We start from the raw sequence: 19,357 nt of genomic DNA on the forward strand, positions 1-19,357 counted from the left end.
ATAAGGATATCAAAAGCCTAACATTCCCATTACATAACTCTTGATTTTTCATTCCATTCCAATCTGGGAGTGTGTTTAGTCTAAGGATGCTCAAATCTTAAATATCCTCAGTTCCTGTTTTGGATGTTATGTTGTAATTACAAGTGACTCATTCATCTATACTCAAGCTTTTGGATGCAAATGATAGTATGACTTCACAGTTCATTTTAATTCTTTAACTAGATCAACTGCACACACTGTCAAGGTGAACTCTTCCTGTTGCTAAGTATTTCAATTAATGTAATGAGTGACTTTTAATTATTGTTTACATTACCTTTTTATATTCACCTTTGGAGATCTAACTTTCCCTTTTTAATAATTCATTTTGAGTTCTGATTTTTAAACACCAGAAGGGTTGTTGCATACGGATTTTATTTTCTTTACACTTGTTCTGGATAGTAGCAAACATTATTTCCATAAAATTCTTTTAAAAGTTTTTTTAAAAAAGAAATGACTGGTTTATAAAACGAATTTTTCAAAATCAAACCAAGCCAAATATTCCTAAATACACCTACAACCAAGTGAAAGTTTGTATATTTCAGAGAAGATAATACTTTTTTCTAATTCATTTTTAAAACAATGGCCTTATCAAATTAAAACAGCTAGTAGGAAAAAAATCTAATACATTTACATTTAGCCTAAGGTTAGTTTGAACAAGGTGTAGGGGGCTTTTGATTTTTTCTCTTAAGATTTATTTATTTATTTTTCAGAGAGGGGAAGGGAGAGAGAAGGAGAGGAGAGAGAACATCAGTGTGAGAGAGAAGCATCAAGAGGTTGCCTCCTGTACGCGCCCCAACTGGGGACCAAACCTGCAATGCAGCCATGTGCCCTGACTAGAAATTGAACCGGTGACCTTTTACTTTGAGGGAGGGATGCACAACCAACTGAGCCACACAGTCAAGGCAGGCTTTTGGTTTTTAAATCACAATGGAAAGTTATTTTATTCCATGAGTCAAGATATGATATAATTCAATGGAATGAAATGTATTATCTATACAGACTTTTGCTTCTAACAAATTTATCCTTAAAAAATAAGAAAAGTTTAAAAAATCATGTCTCATTTCAGCATATTTTTAAAAACCCAACATTTTGCCATAAGACAAGTTTGTATAATTAAACACTTCAAAATATAATGTATTGTTTTCTCATGGGGCATCACATACTAATATTTATAGATCACTTTAAAAATAACAGAAATTGTATGAAAATCAGCACAATACTTCATTTATTTATTGTATTTGGCAGAAAGCACAGAAATCCAGCAATATTTTAAACATGTAAAAAAGTCAAATGCTGAACAGTAATGGGGGTTTTCATTTTTTTACGTAATTACTAGTAATGAGCACACGTACGATTCTGCAAAGCTAGCAAAATAAGGGTGGCTTGGCTTCTGAACATATAGCACAAATACACACACCAAAAAACAATATAATTTATCTTTACAAAAATTACAGCCAAGCAATAGAAAAAAAGAATGTTAATAATGAAGATACTAACACATATGTTCACTACATATATCTCATACACTGAAATGCTACATCTTGTACCCTGAAATGCCATGTGTAGAGAGCCAAGCACAGTAAATTTAGGCTCATCATTGAGGTTGAGAATTATCTAAGAATTTAATGCTTATTTGTAACATACTCAAATTCTATGTAGCAATTCCTAGATCATAACAATGTACTCCACTATGTATCTGAGTAGATTCTTTGTTGGCAGTATAAAACTTCTGACCAGTACCAAAATTCTGGTAAAACACAAACTGAAGGCATTTTTTAGTGTATGCAAATGTTACAGGGGGCATCCACAACCGTGGGAGAAGGTCACAGATTTCACACTAAGTTTCTGCTGAGCTTTGTCAAACCAAACAGCTCAACTATAAGGCAAGAAAAAATACCCCCCTATAACAGATTAGTAGGTCTTACCAAGTAAAGATAGGAATTTAATTTTAGGAAAAAAATATCTATATAAACAGATCCAAAACAACTGGAACCGAAATGAACATCTAGAAATTACCCGACATCTTGACATTCAGTCCTTGGTTCAGAAGCCTGACAAACAATCTGTTGGTATATTTTATCAAATTAAGTTGGAATCAGCACCAGTCCCCAAAACCTAAAATTATTATATTTAATCTTCATTCAAATAGATCCTTTTGTGCTATTTAAACACATCTATAATTAAATTAAAGAAAGCTGAATTTACTCAACTTATGTATTTTTGTGTAGACTGGGTAGCAACTTAAATTTTGATTTACTTGTGCTTCTGTTCTGGGGCACTTTGATTGAAGAGAAATTCAATTCACAAGATTACATTTTGCTAAAGCATTCCTTAGCATTGGTCCAAACTTGAATTCCCTTTAAAAAACAAACAAAACAAAACAAAAACAACAGAATTTTAAAATGTTATTTTGAAAGGATCCTGGAAGCCCAAGTATTTAGATTGCTGGTATGGTACATTTGCTTTTTGGAATAATCAACAAGTCTAGCAACTATTGACACTTTCTGGAAATGGCTAATATAAGTGAAGGTCTAACCTAGGGGTGTCAAACTCATTTTCACTGAGGGCCACATCAGCCTTGTGGCTGCCTTCAAAGGGCCGAATGTGATTTTAGAACTGTATAAATATAAGTATTCCTTAACTAGGGGCAAGGAGCTTGGTGCTGCTGCTGGGTAGAAACAAGGTGCTGGGCCAGATAAACAAGGTGGGGGGCCGGATTTGACCCACAGGCCTTGTGTTTGCCACCTGTGGTCAAACCCCTTCTTTAAACAAGTAAGAAAATAATTTGTATGAGCCTACCTTCAAAATGCAGACAGAACTACCACTTCTTTTTCAAAAATTGAGTTTTCAAGGTTCAAAACATAAACTCATTTACTCACATTACATATTTATATCATTTCTATCTGTAAACCAAACATGTTTTCATACAGTTTTTCTATATAATTTTTTTAAAGGTTTTATTTTATTTTTAGACAGAGGGGAAGGGAGGGAGAAACAGGGAAAGAAACATCAATGTGTGGTTGCCTCTCACGTGCCCCACTACTGGAGTCCGGGCTTGCAACCTTGGTAGGCATGCGCCTTGACTGGGAATCAAACCAACGACCCTGTGGTTCACAGGTTGGCACACAGTCCACTGAGCCACACCAGCCAGGGCTCCATGTAATTTTTGGAAAAAAAAAAACAAAAAAAGAAAAAAAACCCATAAAACCCTTATTAGTCTAACAAATATAAATGAACAAATTATTGAACCATTACTCTAGAAACTTCTTTTAAAAGATTTATTAATTTTTAGAGAGAGGGAAAGGGAGGAAGAGAGAGAGAAACATCAATGTGTGATCGCCTCTCGCGCACCCCCAACTGGGGACTTGGCCTGCAATCCAGGCATGCGCCCTGACTGGGAATCCAACTGGTAACTCTCTGGTTTGCAGGCACCAGCCCAGGTTAGTAACTAATGTTTTGATAGAAACTAATTATACTAAACTATCAAATCCCTCTCAATGGTTCCTGGTAGGCGACTTTGCACAAAGCTAATGTGGATACAATATACCTAATATGCTTAAACAAAAGGCATGTTTGGAGAAATTTAACAGTAAAATCTAAGGAAGTGGTAGAAATGAAAATATTTTTTCAATAACAAGATACATATTCTCTAATAATTACTAAACTATGAAAAAGACATACTTTGATATTTAAATGTTAAAACATGTATATATATATATATTTTTTAATATTTTATTTGTTTATTTATCTTTAGAGGGGAAGGAGAGTGGGAGAGAAACATCAATGTATGGTTGCCTTCTGTGCATCCCCTGCTGGTAGTTAGCCTGCAAGGAACCGGCCTGCAACCCAGGCATGTGCCCTGACTGGGAAAAAACATGTATATATTTAACGAGGCTTCAAACAACAGAGGGGAAAAAAAACCCCCACAAGAATCCAGGCCCTGATCAGGTTACTCAATTGGTTAGAGCATTGTCCCAAAACACCAAGGTTGAGGGTCGATTCCCAGTCAGGGCACATACAAGAAACAACCAATGAATGCATCAATAAGTGGAACAACAAACTGATGTTTCTCTCTCTCTCTCTAAAAATCATTTCTAAAACAGAATCTTTTCAATTTTTTTCTTCCTTGATGGAATATAAAAAACACATAAATTTAAAAACACACAAAAATCCTTCAAAATGCCTCAGATTGGCTGGATAAAGTGGTATCTAATGAACAGAGTATCCATTTTTAGAAAAGATAAGATGGACCTCATGCACTGTCACAGCAAGATGTCCCTGAGACATCAATGTGAAATACCAGACTGGTGCAGTAATGCATACAATGCCATCTGGTTTGCTGTGGGGAAGAGGAAAGTGTGTATTTTCTGAACGACTGTATATGTATAAAAACGTCTGAAAGGATATACATGAAGCTGTAACAATGGTCAATTTTCTAAAAGAGATTTGGGTAAGAGGATAAGAATTTTTACTTAATAATACTTCTGGATTACTTGATATTTTTACAATGAACAAATGTTAATTTTAACACTTAAAATATTTCAAAAATTTATTTTCATCAGTAACATTGTTTAATTTAAAAATACAGCTTGAAAACCAATCATTCTTTAAAAAGCCTCGGCCTCCTGATTCAACAAATTAGACAATTCACTATCAAAAAGGTTGACCAAAGAAATACAAGTGATATTTAGTTTTAATGTTAATACTAAAATTTTATTAAAATTTTTGTTTTGGTTTATTACTACTGTAATTTAGTATTTGGTCATATTCAATCACCATTATAATTACATTATAACAGAGTATGATTTTAAGTTATATACAAGTAAAATATATAAAATATGGCCACCCATATTTATCCACAAAAAAAACTAACGTTATTCTTAACTTCTTGTACTTAATTTTTAAGTTTCAAAAGAAAAGAACACTGTAGCTCTAGCCGAGTAGCTTAGTTGGTTAGAGTGTCATCCTGATATGCCAAGGTTGTAGGTTCAATACCCAGGCAAGGCACATACAAGAATCAAATGATGAATACATTAAGTGGAACAACAAATTGACGTTTTTCTCTCTTTCTCTTTCTCTCTCCCCCCCGAAAGTCAATAAATTTTTTTTACAAAAAAGAACACTGTAGATTTTCAAATATACAATTTTTTTCCTATTATGGAAAATAAATAAAACATGACAAAACTTCATAGTACTATTCTTGGGAAATAAGGTGAACACACTCTTTATTAATCTCATGGGAGTAAACTACTGCTTACTATAGTTATTCTCTTAGGATACATGAGCTGACCCACAAGATACCCAAGGCATATCCAAATGTACCTACAGTAATATTCTTTTTTTATTCAGAGATTAATTTCTAGCACCCTCAATGGACCCAGTCTAAGCAAATGGGGGAAAAAGTTCTTTGAATGATTATATAAAGTCTGCATTTTGTTTTGGGGAAAGAAGCAAATGGGAGATCACAAGGAGCTTATTCATAAGTCATTTATAGGAAAGCAAAATGAAACCAACTCAGAAAACCTTTGTTACCTGATCTTTCAGACCACCCAAGATTGAAAAAGGCAGATTAGTTAAGACTGTAAATAAGAAGCACCCTGTGAAGCAAGGCAGGCGGTAGGAGTTGACAGGATAACAGCAACAGACAGAAATACCACCAACCTGCAATTGACTCAACCATCAGCATTTGCAGATTGGCAGGTCATGATTTTAACTTCTCTTAAGTGACCCAAAGATCCACAACATGAATTAACTTACAATTTCACTGAATCAAAAATATTATGTATTAGTCCAATACAAAAGGAGCCCACTTGACTATAAGTCTGGTATTTGTACCTGAAAATACGTTTGATCTTTACCGCTATTAGTGTTGATACAAGTGAAATGGTCTGGGTGGGAAGTGATGGTTCCTAGCCGTAAAAAATAGATTTTGGATAAATTAAAGCATAACAGTGTACATGAGCATGACTTTCCTTCTAAGAAGGTCTTCATAAATATGGAAATTCATCTTACTATATGATTTTCTGAGATAATGAATGTAAAATCACTTGATGAATTGTGAAGTGCTAGACAAATGTAAAGCACACAGGCAGATCTTGGGTTACGAAAAGAGGTTAAGGAATGTTTTTTATTTTTATAACAGCATTTTAGAAAGAGTTCCACCACTGGTGAAACACTTATTTTAACTAAAATGAGCTTCAATATTTGTATCTTCTATAGACAGCATTCTATAGCTTGCATTCATTTAAAAAAATGAGGTTATTTTTCAACCAAACTACTCATCTTTGTTAGAAGTCGTATTTTACTGCCCCGCCCAAAGACCACCATATAATACAAAGTGACAAATGGAACACACAAGTTTGGAACTTTGGATGAGTTGGAGACTCAGTAACTGATATTTTGATTATGCCCCTTCTTTTAAAGTTAAGTAGATAAATTGGGAAGTCTTTGAAAGGGAGGAAGAGTGGGCTTTAAAAATGAAAACAATAGATATTTTGATTCAAATATAAATAGTTTTTTAAAAACCTGTAGGTACTTCTGCATATACTTGTGTCTTCACTGAAATCAAAACGTACCTTTTTACACATACTGATCTGCATAACTGCATAACTTATGAGGGCCTCCTTCAAATCATGGTTCTTTTGCTCCTTGAAGCGTTCAATATCAGCCCAAGCATTTTTCACAAATTCTCTAAAATAAAAAGTATAGTCATTGTTATTATTATTTAAATTAAGTAAACTTATTTTATAAATCCAAATAACCAGTTCTCATTTGAGTTGGTTTTTATTTTTCTATACATGGGAAAAGGCTATTCCTTGTGTAAGATCTATTTTTCTCTTCCTAAAAATTAGTGGGAGAAAAAACAGACAAATATTCTACTACATTTTAATAATCTATATTTTTGCCACAAGAATTCCAGCTTCAAATTATTCCTATAAAACGGACAGAGCTAGCTCACTGCACCAGTTCACAAACCTAAAAGATACCACACGAAGTTGCCTGCCTGGGGTCACTGGAAAATATATACTCATCTTAACAAGATGGATTATGTATCACGTTTATCATGTACTTGCTTATAATGACAACTAAGTTTTTAAAATTCTGATAGGCATTTGTCTTTTTAACTGTATTCATGAAAGTTTACTTTGACTTATTTGGTGCCAAGAGTTCTACAAATTAATAAAACCACCTCCAAACCAATGACATTCTCTTTGTCTGCCTCAGTCTACTCACTGACTAGCATGCGAAAACAATAAGAAAAATGAACTGAACGGTGATGGCAGATCTTTGAGAACTGAATTTCTAGAAACATTTATGTAATAATTACATAGCAAGCCCTATGGAAGATGTTGGAGCATAAAAATGAAAAAGACAGTCACTGGCTTTGAAGAGCTTGTAATTTAGCTAGGGACACACACAGAGCAACTAACCACCAGTACAATGCTGTAGCGCGGCAGCATTACAATATTGAACCAAATGTTACAATAGCCTGTGAGGAAAACAGAAGGCTTCACAAAGGAAGTAATGCAAGAGCTGGGCACTAAAGAATGATCAGGCTTTTGTTTAGTGACAGGAAAAAAAGGCAGAGGGAATATGCAAAGGATAGAAATCATGAATAGTATAGCAAAATAATATTAGAAGCTAAAATTTTCTTCCTCCCTTCCCCATACTAAAACAACTGCTTCTATAACATATTTTTGACAACTCAAATTTCTTAGGAATTCAATAACTGCATTTTAGAAGAACGTGCTATATGCAGAGATACTAGTGAAACTGGGCATTATCATAAAGCAACAATCCACCATGTAGTTAGTCTACACAACTGGCTTTGTTAAACATCTCATTTTTACCTGCCTTCCAGATTTTTAGACTTTAGCTGCTGTTCTCCTTCACTTATTTGTTCTTCAAGCACCTTGATTCTGGCTTCTCTCTGCTCCGGAGTTTCTTGACCGAAAAGCTTCGTGGTCATTCCCTTCAAAGAAAATGTTCTCACAGTCTAAAAGGATACAGAAACAGATGAATGGATTAATATGATATATACACACAAAGAAATTTCAGTCATAAAAGGAAGAAAATTCTGACATATACTACAATATGGATGAACCTTGAGGACATTGTGGTAAGAGAAAATAAGTCAGTCACAAAAAGACAAATACTTTCTGATTCTACTTACAGGCGGTGTCTAGAGTAGTCAGATTCACAGACAGAAAGTAGAATGGCAGGTGCCAGGGGTGGCGGGAAAAGGGAAACCGACAGGTGATGTTTATTGGGTACAGTTTCAATTTTGCAAGGTGGAGAGTTCTGGAAGTTGGTTGCATGATGTGAATATACTTACTACTGAATTGTACACTTAAAAACAGTTAAGATGACAAATTTTATGTTATGTATATTTTACCACAATTAAAAACTAAAAAAAAAAGAAAAAGAAACTTTTCTCATCCCTCCCACCCCCCGCCCCGGATCAGACAGAGACACCATAAGCGTATAACCAAGGGGCTTCTAACACGACTGCTAGCACTGGAATAATATGGAATACACAAAAAGGTTAAAATTCTAACAGAACTTCTTAAAAGAATGGAAAACTTCTAGCTGAAGTAGTAGACAAATTATTTTTTTTTAAATTTTTTTATCTATGTTTAGACAAAGGGGAAGGGAGGGAGAAAGTGAGGGAGAGAGACATTGCCGTGCAAGAGAAACATGAATCGGCTGTGCTCATGTGCCCAGAACCAGGACCTGGCCCGCAACTCAGGAAGGTGCCCTGACTGGGAATCTAACTGGTGACCTTTCAGTTTGCAGGACAACATCCAAACCACTGAGTCATACCAGTCAGGGCACGTAAATTATTCCTTTATATTAGTAGTCATATTTCTCAAAGTTACTCTGATTCAACAGGCCAAAAAAAAAGAGAAATAAACCAAACTAAAAAAAAAAACAAAACATTTAAAATTGGCTTAATACACTGAAACTTGGGTATCTTCAATAAATACGATGCCCAAGCATTAAGCCTCACTGCAGGCTTCACACCTTCTTACTCTCTACAGTTTGCAAAGGGAAACACTTTTCCCATCACATGTAAGAGCAGAGAACCAAGATCCCTGAAAATGTACTGGGAATTTCCCCTGAGTTTTAACAATAAATTAAGCCTAGTATAAAACCATTTCATGGCCAAAGGTGTTTTCCTACATAAATCTATAATTTTTCATACATGTAGCAAGTGAGTAACCTTATAAGCACTTTTAAAATTAAAGTACTTGTTAGCTATGAAGTGACTTATAAATGGTAGCACAGCCACTGTGTCATTACTTCCAGATTGGGTACTCTCACTGTGACAGCAAATTTACTTCAATGACAGCCGGTAGAGTAGAAAGCTGGTTATAAAAATGATCTAAGCCCTGCCTGGGTGACTCAGTGGATTGAGAGCCAGCCTGCAAACTGAGAAGCTACCAGTTCAGTTCCTGGTTTGGGCACATGCCTGGGTTGTGGGCCAGGTCCCCGTCTGGGGGCATGTGAAAGGCACCTGACCAATGTCTCTCTCACACATCAATGTTTCTCTCCCTCTTCCTCCCTCACTTCCCTTCTCTCTGAATATAAATAAATAAAATCTTAAAAAAAAGATCTAAATCTAATACAATAAGATACAGAATTTTCTTCAAAAGACTCACTGTAAGCATTCGAGAATAAAGTAGACAAAAATCTCCCTGTAGAAAGATGGACAAATTCTAACTGGGTATTGCTTTACAAAATAAACTAAAATTTCTACAACATACCTTGTAATATTAAACCCGATGGAGGTCATTACTTCAATCCCCCAAATTAATGTTTTTTTCACGTGCACTTAATCAGAAATGACACTACACATAGAAAGGTTAGCAAAATATCTTACAATACTACAGCTTACATGCTTTTATATCAAGATCACAACCCAAAGAATTACCAAGTTGCCCCAAAATCATTCTCCTGTAAAAGCTATAGGTATCCTGAGTATTACAACTGCAGCTCATCCCACATTAAGGCTTGCTACGATAATACCAGAAACCTAAATGGAAAAACACTCACCCCAGTTGCCAGTTCCTCACATTGCTGCTTTTTGGATGCTAGGTCCTGAGCAGCCATCTCCAAGTCATACTGCATAAGTTCATGTTTCCTGCACACAGCCCTAGGGGATGGAAAAAAGGGATGCCATTTAATTTTTGTGGCTTCTCTTTTAATATATTAAAATTTTTTTCAGGGGAGGCATCGCAATGTCTTGGCAGAATGAGAAACTGTGTACCCAAAATTTCCAAGTTTAAATGTACTAGCCCAATATTAAAAATTAAATCTAGCAGGACCTAAGCATAAAAACCTTATATGACTTCAAACAAAAAGTTGTATTCTAGATACTTGTAATTTTTTTCAACATACAAAATTATCACATCATAAAAAAATATTTTGTACAACACAGAGACTAATGCTATAATCTCATGCAGCAACTGAATATTCTTTAAAATATATCTCAAAGCTTTCTTTTTTATTTAGATAATTCTATTAATTTTTATTATCATAAAAGTAATCCATGCTTATTGTGAAAAAAAATTCTAACACACAAATGTACAAAATAAAGTTTCAAGAACGCTGTCTTTTCCCCAGTCCCACTATCTGGACACAACCCATGTTAACAGATGGTACATACTCTTTCAGACTTTAGCTAGGCATCTACAAATACATTATCTACATGTCCCAAGTGATTCCACAGCTTTTCTTACTTAGCTATAGACCGTGAACACGTTTCCATATCAATACATGTTAATCTTTTCCGTAATTTTTAAGAGCCTCAGAAAATTCCACTGTATTGAACAACTTTCTACTGCTCGGTAACTTGAAAATACCTTGGTGAAACTACTTACTACTTAAAGCTCTAGAAGGAAAAGGGCTAATAATGTTATGTTTTCATACCAGCTACTGAACAGGTAAAGAAACAGTACCCCACTGTTTTACTAACAGAATATTTTTTGTAATAGAATTTTTATACTGCTTTAAAAAGTAACAGGAAAATTACCAAAAGTGGTTACAAACAAAAGCCATCTGTCATAAGAAAATGGCTCACTTTTCTAAAATCCAAAGAAAAAAATATGGAAACTTCTTAATTAATATGACTGCCTACCAGAGGGTTTTCTGTTAGGCTGTGTAGGAGATACCACAAAAAGAGAAGACCAAGTCCTGATACAAAGAAGTTTTATACACTTACTAAGGAGGTAAGATATGCAGGTGTGAAAAAATTACAGAATAAAAATGGCAACATACAACCTAGTAATGGGTAGTGTTACACACATACTCATCTGTTCTTTCCTTCTGATCTTCAAACAAAAGAAGTACAAAGAACATACGGAGACCTGATGCCTGAGAGTGACAGATTTTATCAATATAATATTCAAGGACAGGGATTATCTTAAATTTCCATGCCTAGCACTCTGCAACACAGAGGACTACAGAGAGATTTTATTCAACACCTGGAGGAATGAGTTCAATTAAAAATTTTACTACTTGTTAAAAAAAAACTCACTATTGCTATTTTGGAGAAGCATGTATGAAGACTGACTAGCCAGAGGGCTGCATCTGGAACATTTACTATACTCACCGTAGGGCTTCTGCATAAAAAAGGTACTCCTTTAACTGATCTGCATAATGCTCTTCATCTTCCAAAATATCATCAATAGAAGATGCATACCTGTTTAAAAAAAAACACTGAGGAAGTAACTTTTACTAGTTAGGACATTTTAAATTATGAAGCTATTCAAAGCATGGTCCACAGACCATTTGCTACCCATCAGTAACAAAGGTAGGTACAGAAAGTGAGAATAAACATTTAGAAATATTTATAGAAATTTCTAATTACCAAAATTTTGTTGCATTTTACTATAATGTTTCGATCAGCAATGGCTTGGAAATAGAAAACAAAACAAATCAGAAAATGGTCCTTTTTACAGGTAGCTTAAGAAACATTGTTAAGACTGTAATATATTTTGTTCAAAGATATTATAAAAGGGCTACAGCCCTGGCTGGTGTAACTCAGTGGATTGAGCACGGGGCTGTGAACCACACGAGCACGGTTCGATTCCCAGTCAGGGCACATGCCTGCGTTGCAGGTCAGTTCCCAGCAGGGAACTCACCAGAGGCAACCATACACTGATGTTTCTCTCCTCTCCTTCCCTTCCCCTCTAAAGATAAATAAACGAAATCTTAAAAAAAAAAGGGGGGCTACAAAATCTGTAGAAAGAATAACAGTTTAGTACAACTGGTGCACAAATGTTCTTGGTAGCAACCACATACAGTATTGCCAAAAACCTATCAAACGAAAAGTTAAGCAAATAATGATTACAGAAAAATTTAGAAGCCTTATTTTAATCAAATTCTCAACAAATCTCTGCTTTGATTCAAACAACCCCTCATTCTTATACTATTCTTGTTCCTGGACCTGAATCTTTCCTTGCACAACGATGGTTCCCTACATTGCCTCCCCAAATCCTACAAGGACATAACCTGAACACCTCTAGGAAATCCTGACAGACTACATAAGTCCATATTCATCATGCTACTTCTGATCTCTTACCAACAATATAAAACATATACTGTGCTATCTCAAGTATTGGTTTTATTTCTCTGATCACACTATAAATTCTGTAAGGACATGGGTCATGCCATTTACTGCTTCTGCATAGTATAATGGTCATGCTTTTTTCAAATTAATTCTGATTCCTTAGCATGGGAATAAAAGAAAAACTGTCTCTAGGCCTGCTTCATGTAGGTAAGCAAACAAACTCCACTGAAGTTCTAAAAATAAATAAGTAAACCTAAGTTAAGGTTCACTAAAAAGTGATGTGCTTATAGGATTTATACAAGTAGCAAGTTACATATTCTATACTAGTGCTTTAAAAATAGGGTAAATGATACATTCTTGGGTAGGAAAGTTTAACTGGTGAAGTATTTTAGCTATAAGTACTGCCCTGGCTGGTGTAGCTCAGTGTATTGAGCACAGGCCTGCGAACCAGAGGATCGCGGTTCAATTCCCAGTCAGGGCACATGCTTGGGTTACAAGCCAGTTCCCTGCAGGCCAACTCCCAGCAGGGGACGCCAAAAAAGGCAACCATACATTGATGTTTCTCTCCCTCTCTCCTTCCCCTCTAAAGATAAATAAATAAATAAAATCTTTTAAAAAATTAAATAAAAAATATTTTTTAAAAAAAGTACTAATATTAATTTTATTTAATACTTTATAGTCAACTGAAGGGATAATACTAAATTTCTGCAAATACTGAAAATGTTATGTCAACAGAATGAAGACTTCTTAACAAACTGGTTGAAAAGTAGCCAGTTAGCTGAAATATGGCCCACAGAAAAATAATATCTAGATAAAATTTATTTTAAAATTTTTTATTATTGAGCTGTGGTTCTTTACATATTAAGGTTAGAAATGTTTAATACTAGTCTGTGGCTTGCTCTTCATCATCTTAATGGTGTCTTTTGCGTGTATGTGGTTAAAAAATATGTAACATAAAATTTACCTTTTTAAAAAAAGTTTTAGCCCTGATTGGTGTGGCTCAGTGGATTGAGTGTTAGCCGGTGAACCAAAGGGTCACCAGTTCAAATCCCAGTCAGAGAACCCAGCGGATGCCTGGTTTGCAGACTAGGTCCCCAACAAGGGGAACATGAGAGGCAAGCAGATACTGATGTTTCTCTCCATGTCTTTCTCCCTCCCTTCCCCTCTCTAAAATAAATAAATAAAATCTTAAAACAAAATTTTTTAATCCTCACCCAAGAATATGTTATTGATTTTTTAGAGAGAGAAGAAGATTGATCAGTTGCTTCCTGTACACACCCCAATCAAGTACCAAACCCACAACCTAGGTATGTTGTGGGGATCAAATCCACAACCTTTCGATGTACGGGATGACGCTTCAACCAACTGATCTGCCTGGCCAGGGCCCTTTTTAAGAATTTTTAAGTGTACAGTATGGTGGCATTAAGATAGATTCGCATTTTTCAAAATTGACTAGAGAGACAGAGAAAGAGGAAAGGAGAGAAGAAGAGGTGGGGTGGCGGGGGGGGGGGGGGAGAGAGAGAGAGAGAGAGAGAGAGAGAGAGAGAGAGAGAGAGAGAGACAGAGGCATCAGTTTGTTATGCCACTTGCTGATGCATTCATTGGTTGATTCTTATATGTGCCCTGACTGGGAATCAAACTTGCAACCTGGGTGTATCAGGACCATGCTCTCACCAACTGAGCTATCCGGCCACAGCCAGGTCAGTCCAGTACATTCACACTGTTGTGCAACCATCACCACCATCCATCTTTTCCAACTAAACCAGTACCCACTGAATAGTAACTCCTACATTCTCCCTCCTCCATAGGATCAATTTGCCCTCTGATAGGCAAAACTTTAAATTTTGATGAAAAACAATTTACCACTTTTTTTTCTTCTGATGTCCTCTTTCAGAAATCTTTGCTAGCTCAAAGGTTGCAACAATATTTTCATGTTTTCTACCAAAAGCTGTAATTTTAAGTTTTGCACTTATACATATGGTCGAAATTGAATTAGTTTTTATACAAGGTATGAAATATGCCTCAAGGTTCATTTTCTTCCCTCCATGCAGATACCTAGTTAATTTCCAGAATCATTTCTTGAAATGAACTACATAAATGTAAGTCTATTTCTGCACTCTATTCTGTTCCATTGATTTATTTATTTCAATACGTTACTATCTTGGTAACTAAGTCTTGAAATCAGGTAATATACTCCAAGAATTTTTTCAAGATTATTTTGCCTATTCTGGATCCTCTGAATTTCCATATACACTTTAGAATCAGCTTATCAATTTCTGTTACAAAGTCACTGTCATTTTGATTAGGGCTATAATCCAGAAGAATGGTCATATTAACATTACTGAGTCTTCCAAACCAAGAACATGATTTCTCTCTCCATTTAAGTCTTCTTTAATTTCTCTTAGCAATGTTTATATATAAAGTTTTCAGTGTAGAGGTCTTTCACATCTTTCATTAAATTAATCTCTTAAGTACTCTGATTTGATGTTATCACAAATAGTACTGTTTCTTAAATTTTTATTTTTCAGTTGCTAGTATATAAAACAGTAATTTTTTTATATACTGCTAGCTCTGTAACATTTTTGGTTGATTCTTTGTTTTTTCCCCAAAGACTTTATTTATTTATTTTAGATAGAGGGGAAGGGAGGGAGATAAAGAGGGAGAGAAACACCAATGTGTGGTTGCCTCTCATGCACCCCCTACTGGGCACCCGGCACGCAACCCAGGCATCCACCAGGTGCCCTGACTAGGAATCGAACCAGTGACCCTTTGGTGCACAGATTGGCACTCAACCCAGTGAGCCACACCAGCCAGGAATGACTCCTTATGTCTTTTAATGTAAAAGATAATGTTAACTGCAAATAAAGACAGTTTTACTTTTTCCTTTCTAAGATTTATTCTAAGATTGATTTTCTGGCCACAACTAGGACCTCTAACACAATAGCAGACAACCTTGCCTGTTCCTGATCTTATGAGAAAGTGTCAATATTTCGCTATTAAGTACAATATTAGCCGTACATTTTATTTATTTTGTTTTTTGTTTTTTTTAATAAATATTTTATTTATTTATCTTTAGAGGGGAAGGGAAGGAGAGAGGGAGAGAAATATCAATGTATGGTCGCCTCTCCTGTGGGAACTGGCCTGCAACCCAGGCATGTGCCCTGACTAGGAATATACATTTTAGATTGAGGTAATACCTTTCATTCCTAATTTGATCACTTTTACTGTGAATTAACGCTGAAACGTTTTTTCTACATGTACTGAAATAAACATACAGACTTTCTTATTTATTCTGCTAATATGTGAGTTAGACTGATTGGTTTTTAAATGTTAAGTTAATCTTGCAACTCCTGAGATAATCTTCTCTAAGACAGATCTATCTACACAAAGCATAATATAAATGCCAGAAAACTTGGTAACAGAAGAACAGAAGAGTCACTAACACTTCACCGCTAGACTTCACCTTTGGTTCTACCTCATGCTCTCTGGGCACTTACACGTCCATGTGATGACCAGCGCTCTGCAGTCCATCGCCCATTTCTTTTTCTATGGCGCTCCATTCACTAGCAAGAAAAAGATAAAACCAAAAACATCTTGAATTAGATGTGGATTATTAGTAAATACAATCTTTTATAAGGCTTTTTTTCTAACTAGCTTTTAAACAATGTATAGTATCTACATTTGGATTTATTTTCTGTGACTCAAAATGCTGCTTTCCCCTTAAGTTTAACAACTAAATGCAAGTGAAGGCTATAAAATGTTAGTTCAAAGGTTGATAACCTGCTGCTGACAAGTGCAAAGTAAGTATCATACAAAACAACTTCTACTTATAGACAACTTTCTCAGTGAGGGTGCCTACTTAAATCAGTTGTGGAGCTTTTAGAAATTATGCTCTTAATCAACTTAGACAGAATCTCTGGGGTAGAGCTAGTCATACATTTTTAAACACTCCACAGACGATTCTGATGAACATACCTGATTACATGACACTATATAATGCTAACACAAAAAGATAATTGTACAAAAACATTAGGTGCACAGAGATTTCAATTATTTTCAGAAAGTTTACTAAAAATCACAAATTATTTTGTTGAAATGCTCCATGTAAATATTCCTTTTTATAGAAGTTATATATGTATATTACAGCAAACTGGGAGAATCAATATATGTGGTACAATGGTTTACAGCTGTATTTTACTTGCTGTATTTTGCTGCGTATATTGTGCACCCATGTTTCAGACCCAAACTTTCAGGGAGAAAAAATCTTTCGTTTTAACTTTGTAACTCCATTTTTTAGGTATTTATATTTAGAAACAAAACCAATTACTGTATTTCAGTGTATTATTCTGCATACAGATATCATTATTACTTTCTAGAGTGACACTTTTAACACTTAAACATAAATAAAAGAATTAAAAACATTTATATTGATATGGAATCAGCACTACCCATGCATGTATAATGAGCATTTTTATTTTTCCCTCAAAATTTTTTTGGGGAAAGTGCACATTATACATGGCAAAATGTGGTATTTTTTTTTATCCTCACCTGAGGAAATTTTTTTCATTGCTTTTTAGAGAGAAAGAAGGTGGTGAGGGGAGAGAAAGAGAGACATCTATTAGAGACATTGATTGGCTGCCTTCTCGTATGCGTCCCAACTGGGGATTGAACCTACAACCTTTTGGTGTACAGTACAGGACAACAACCACCTGAGCCACACCAGCCAGGGTAGTTTAACAATTTTAAATTCACTTTTTTATGACTTAAGTAAAGCTGTTATAATCCACTTGTTTACAACAAAGACAAAAAAGCAGTTGTTTTGCTATACAAATGAAGTAAGTTATTTTAGGATGTATCATCTCACCTAATGCCCCTGTTAAGTACCTCAGCAGCCGAACTGCTGAGGGGCCCTACTGGGGTCTAATCAATAAATATGTGTGGAGAGCATGGTAACAGATTTACGGTAGGCCTTTCTCTGTCGGCCTGTCATAGTGTTCCCACATCAGAGAAAACTGCAGCCCCCAGCCACTGCTCTGCCTCTTTACCAGTGGACTGTGAGCAATGACGGGGGTTGTACAATTTGAAAAAGGAAAGAGGAGGAAAGAGGAAAGGAAAGAGGGGGTAGGAACAAAAAAAGAATGTGTGGAGAAGCCATTATGGCCAGGGGACATTTAGACCATAAATACTGAGTTTGTGGGGACTATTTGAGAGTTCAATTTGGGTGAGGTGACTCTTCATCAACCAAAAATTTCTGAAGTCCCTTGGGGCATTAGCTCCTGCTATGGGCAGTGGCTCAGTGGCCCCATAAAGGAAGTCAACCTGCCTATCAACACCAGCTTCTTTGTTCCCAGCAACATGCTCTGGCAACAGAAGAATTTCACTTTTGCATGGGCACCTGGAAATCAGCTCTTGGTAGGTCACCAACTCTGCCTTGTATAAAAAGGTACACCTCATACTAAATTTGGACTTTATTCCTTCATTGCCCCTTACCCAGAACAATACTTGGATTAATCTGTCATTTGTTTAAAGTATGTTTTTTCTTTATTTGGTTTATTAAGAGATACTCTTTATTGGCTATTATCCTTTATGCCACTGGCGTGTAAAATTATTATAATTTCCACAGCTAAGCTGTGCTAAACAAATTGTTGCCAGCCCTGGCTAAGTAGCTCAGTTGGTTAGAATGTCGTCCCAATACACCAAGGTTGTGGGTTTGATCCCTAGTCAGGGCACATATAAGAATCAACCAATGAAAGCATAATTAAGTCGAACAACAAACTGATGTTTTTCTCTTTCTGCCCCTCTCCCTAAAATCAATAAATAAAAGCTTTAACCACTTAAACAAAAATGGTTGCCAAAAACAAAGTTTCTAAGTATAACTTTTGCTCCCCAAACAAAACAATCTATAATCCCAAATACCAAGAGATGACATAAGTTGATATATTTCCTATTCTTTTTATTTGCTCATTTTACTGTGTCTGAGATCACACGATATATACAACTTTATATCATGCTTTTTCTCTATAACAGTATTTACCCATATTACAAAAATAATTTGTTCTAAGCATTGTTACAAATAGCAACTTATAATTTTTTAAAACCATTTTCCTGGACGTTCATGTTGATTCCAATTTTTCTGCTATGTAAAGGATGTCTGATGAACATCAATTGTACCACAGCTTAAAAGAAAACAAAAACTTTAAAACACTATATACTACTCCCAAAATAATCAAATTATATGCTTATTGTATTAGAAGGAAAAAAGTCACATGTTTAACATTGCCAAAGAAGAAAACAAACACGTAAATCGTCTACATAACCAGTATAGTTACGATGAAATAAAATAGGCAGGAATACTTCTGATAATTTTCTTTCCTCATATGTTTAACTATTCTCAAAAAGTAAAGCAATAGTTAAACTTTTTTTAGTTCTTTGCTGTTTATGAAATGGATTTTTAACATCTCTAGCTACAAGCTCTAAAGCTGCATTTCTAATGGTTACAAGACAATTCTGCTTTTATATAGCTCTGTCACTTCAAATTCAACATATTCAAAACCCAGTTCGTTATGTGAAAAAGAAAATCTAGGAGTTTTGGTGGATTACAGGTGTGGTAGGCAAAGAGACAAAAGCAGAGCAAGGTTGATGGGCCAAGTACAGAAAGTCACTGAGATTGAAAGTCCAAGATGCCTAGCAATGGGCAAAACTTAAACAACAAGGCCCTCGCCCCCCATGTAACCTTTCCTCCCC

The 19,357-nt window shown here is 35.3% G+C and overlaps 1 protein-coding gene and 1 non-coding gene across 2 annotated transcripts in view; one reads left to right on the forward strand and one right to left on the reverse strand.

The window, feature by feature from the left end:
* Positions 1-1,364: 1,364 nt before the first annotated feature.
* SNX4 (sorting nexin 4) overlaps positions 1,365-19,357 on the reverse strand; it is a 78,130-nt gene continuing 60,137 nt past the window's right edge. The window contains exons 9-14 of the mRNA XM_037033671.1: positions 16,111-16,176; positions 11,654-11,743; positions 10,096-10,195; positions 7,890-8,035; positions 6,615-6,729; positions 1,365-2,396 (exon numbers count right to left, since the gene is read on the reverse strand). Coding sequence (XP_036889566.1) covers positions 2,349-2,396; positions 6,615-6,729; positions 7,890-8,035; positions 10,096-10,195; positions 11,654-11,743; positions 16,111-16,176 — 565 coding nt within the window. The 3' untranslated portion in view covers positions 1,365-2,348. The remainder of the gene's footprint in view (positions 2,397-6,614; positions 6,730-7,889; positions 8,036-10,095; positions 10,196-11,653; positions 11,744-16,110; positions 16,177-19,357) is intronic.
* LOC118978325 (small nucleolar RNA SNORA42/SNORA80 family) lies at positions 17,558-17,694 on the forward strand. The gene has a single exon (XR_005064693.1). It is a non-coding gene; the product is annotated as a small nucleolar RNA SNORA42/SNORA80 family (small nucleolar RNA).

The sequence above is a fragment of the Sturnira hondurensis genome, unplaced genomic scaffold, assembly GCF_014824575.4.
Source record: "Sturnira hondurensis isolate 20B ecotype Veracruz unplaced genomic scaffold, ASM1482457v3 Scaffold0021765, whole genome shotgun sequence".
NCBI classification, from domain to species: Eukaryota; Metazoa; Chordata; class Mammalia; order Chiroptera; family Phyllostomidae; genus Sturnira; species Sturnira hondurensis.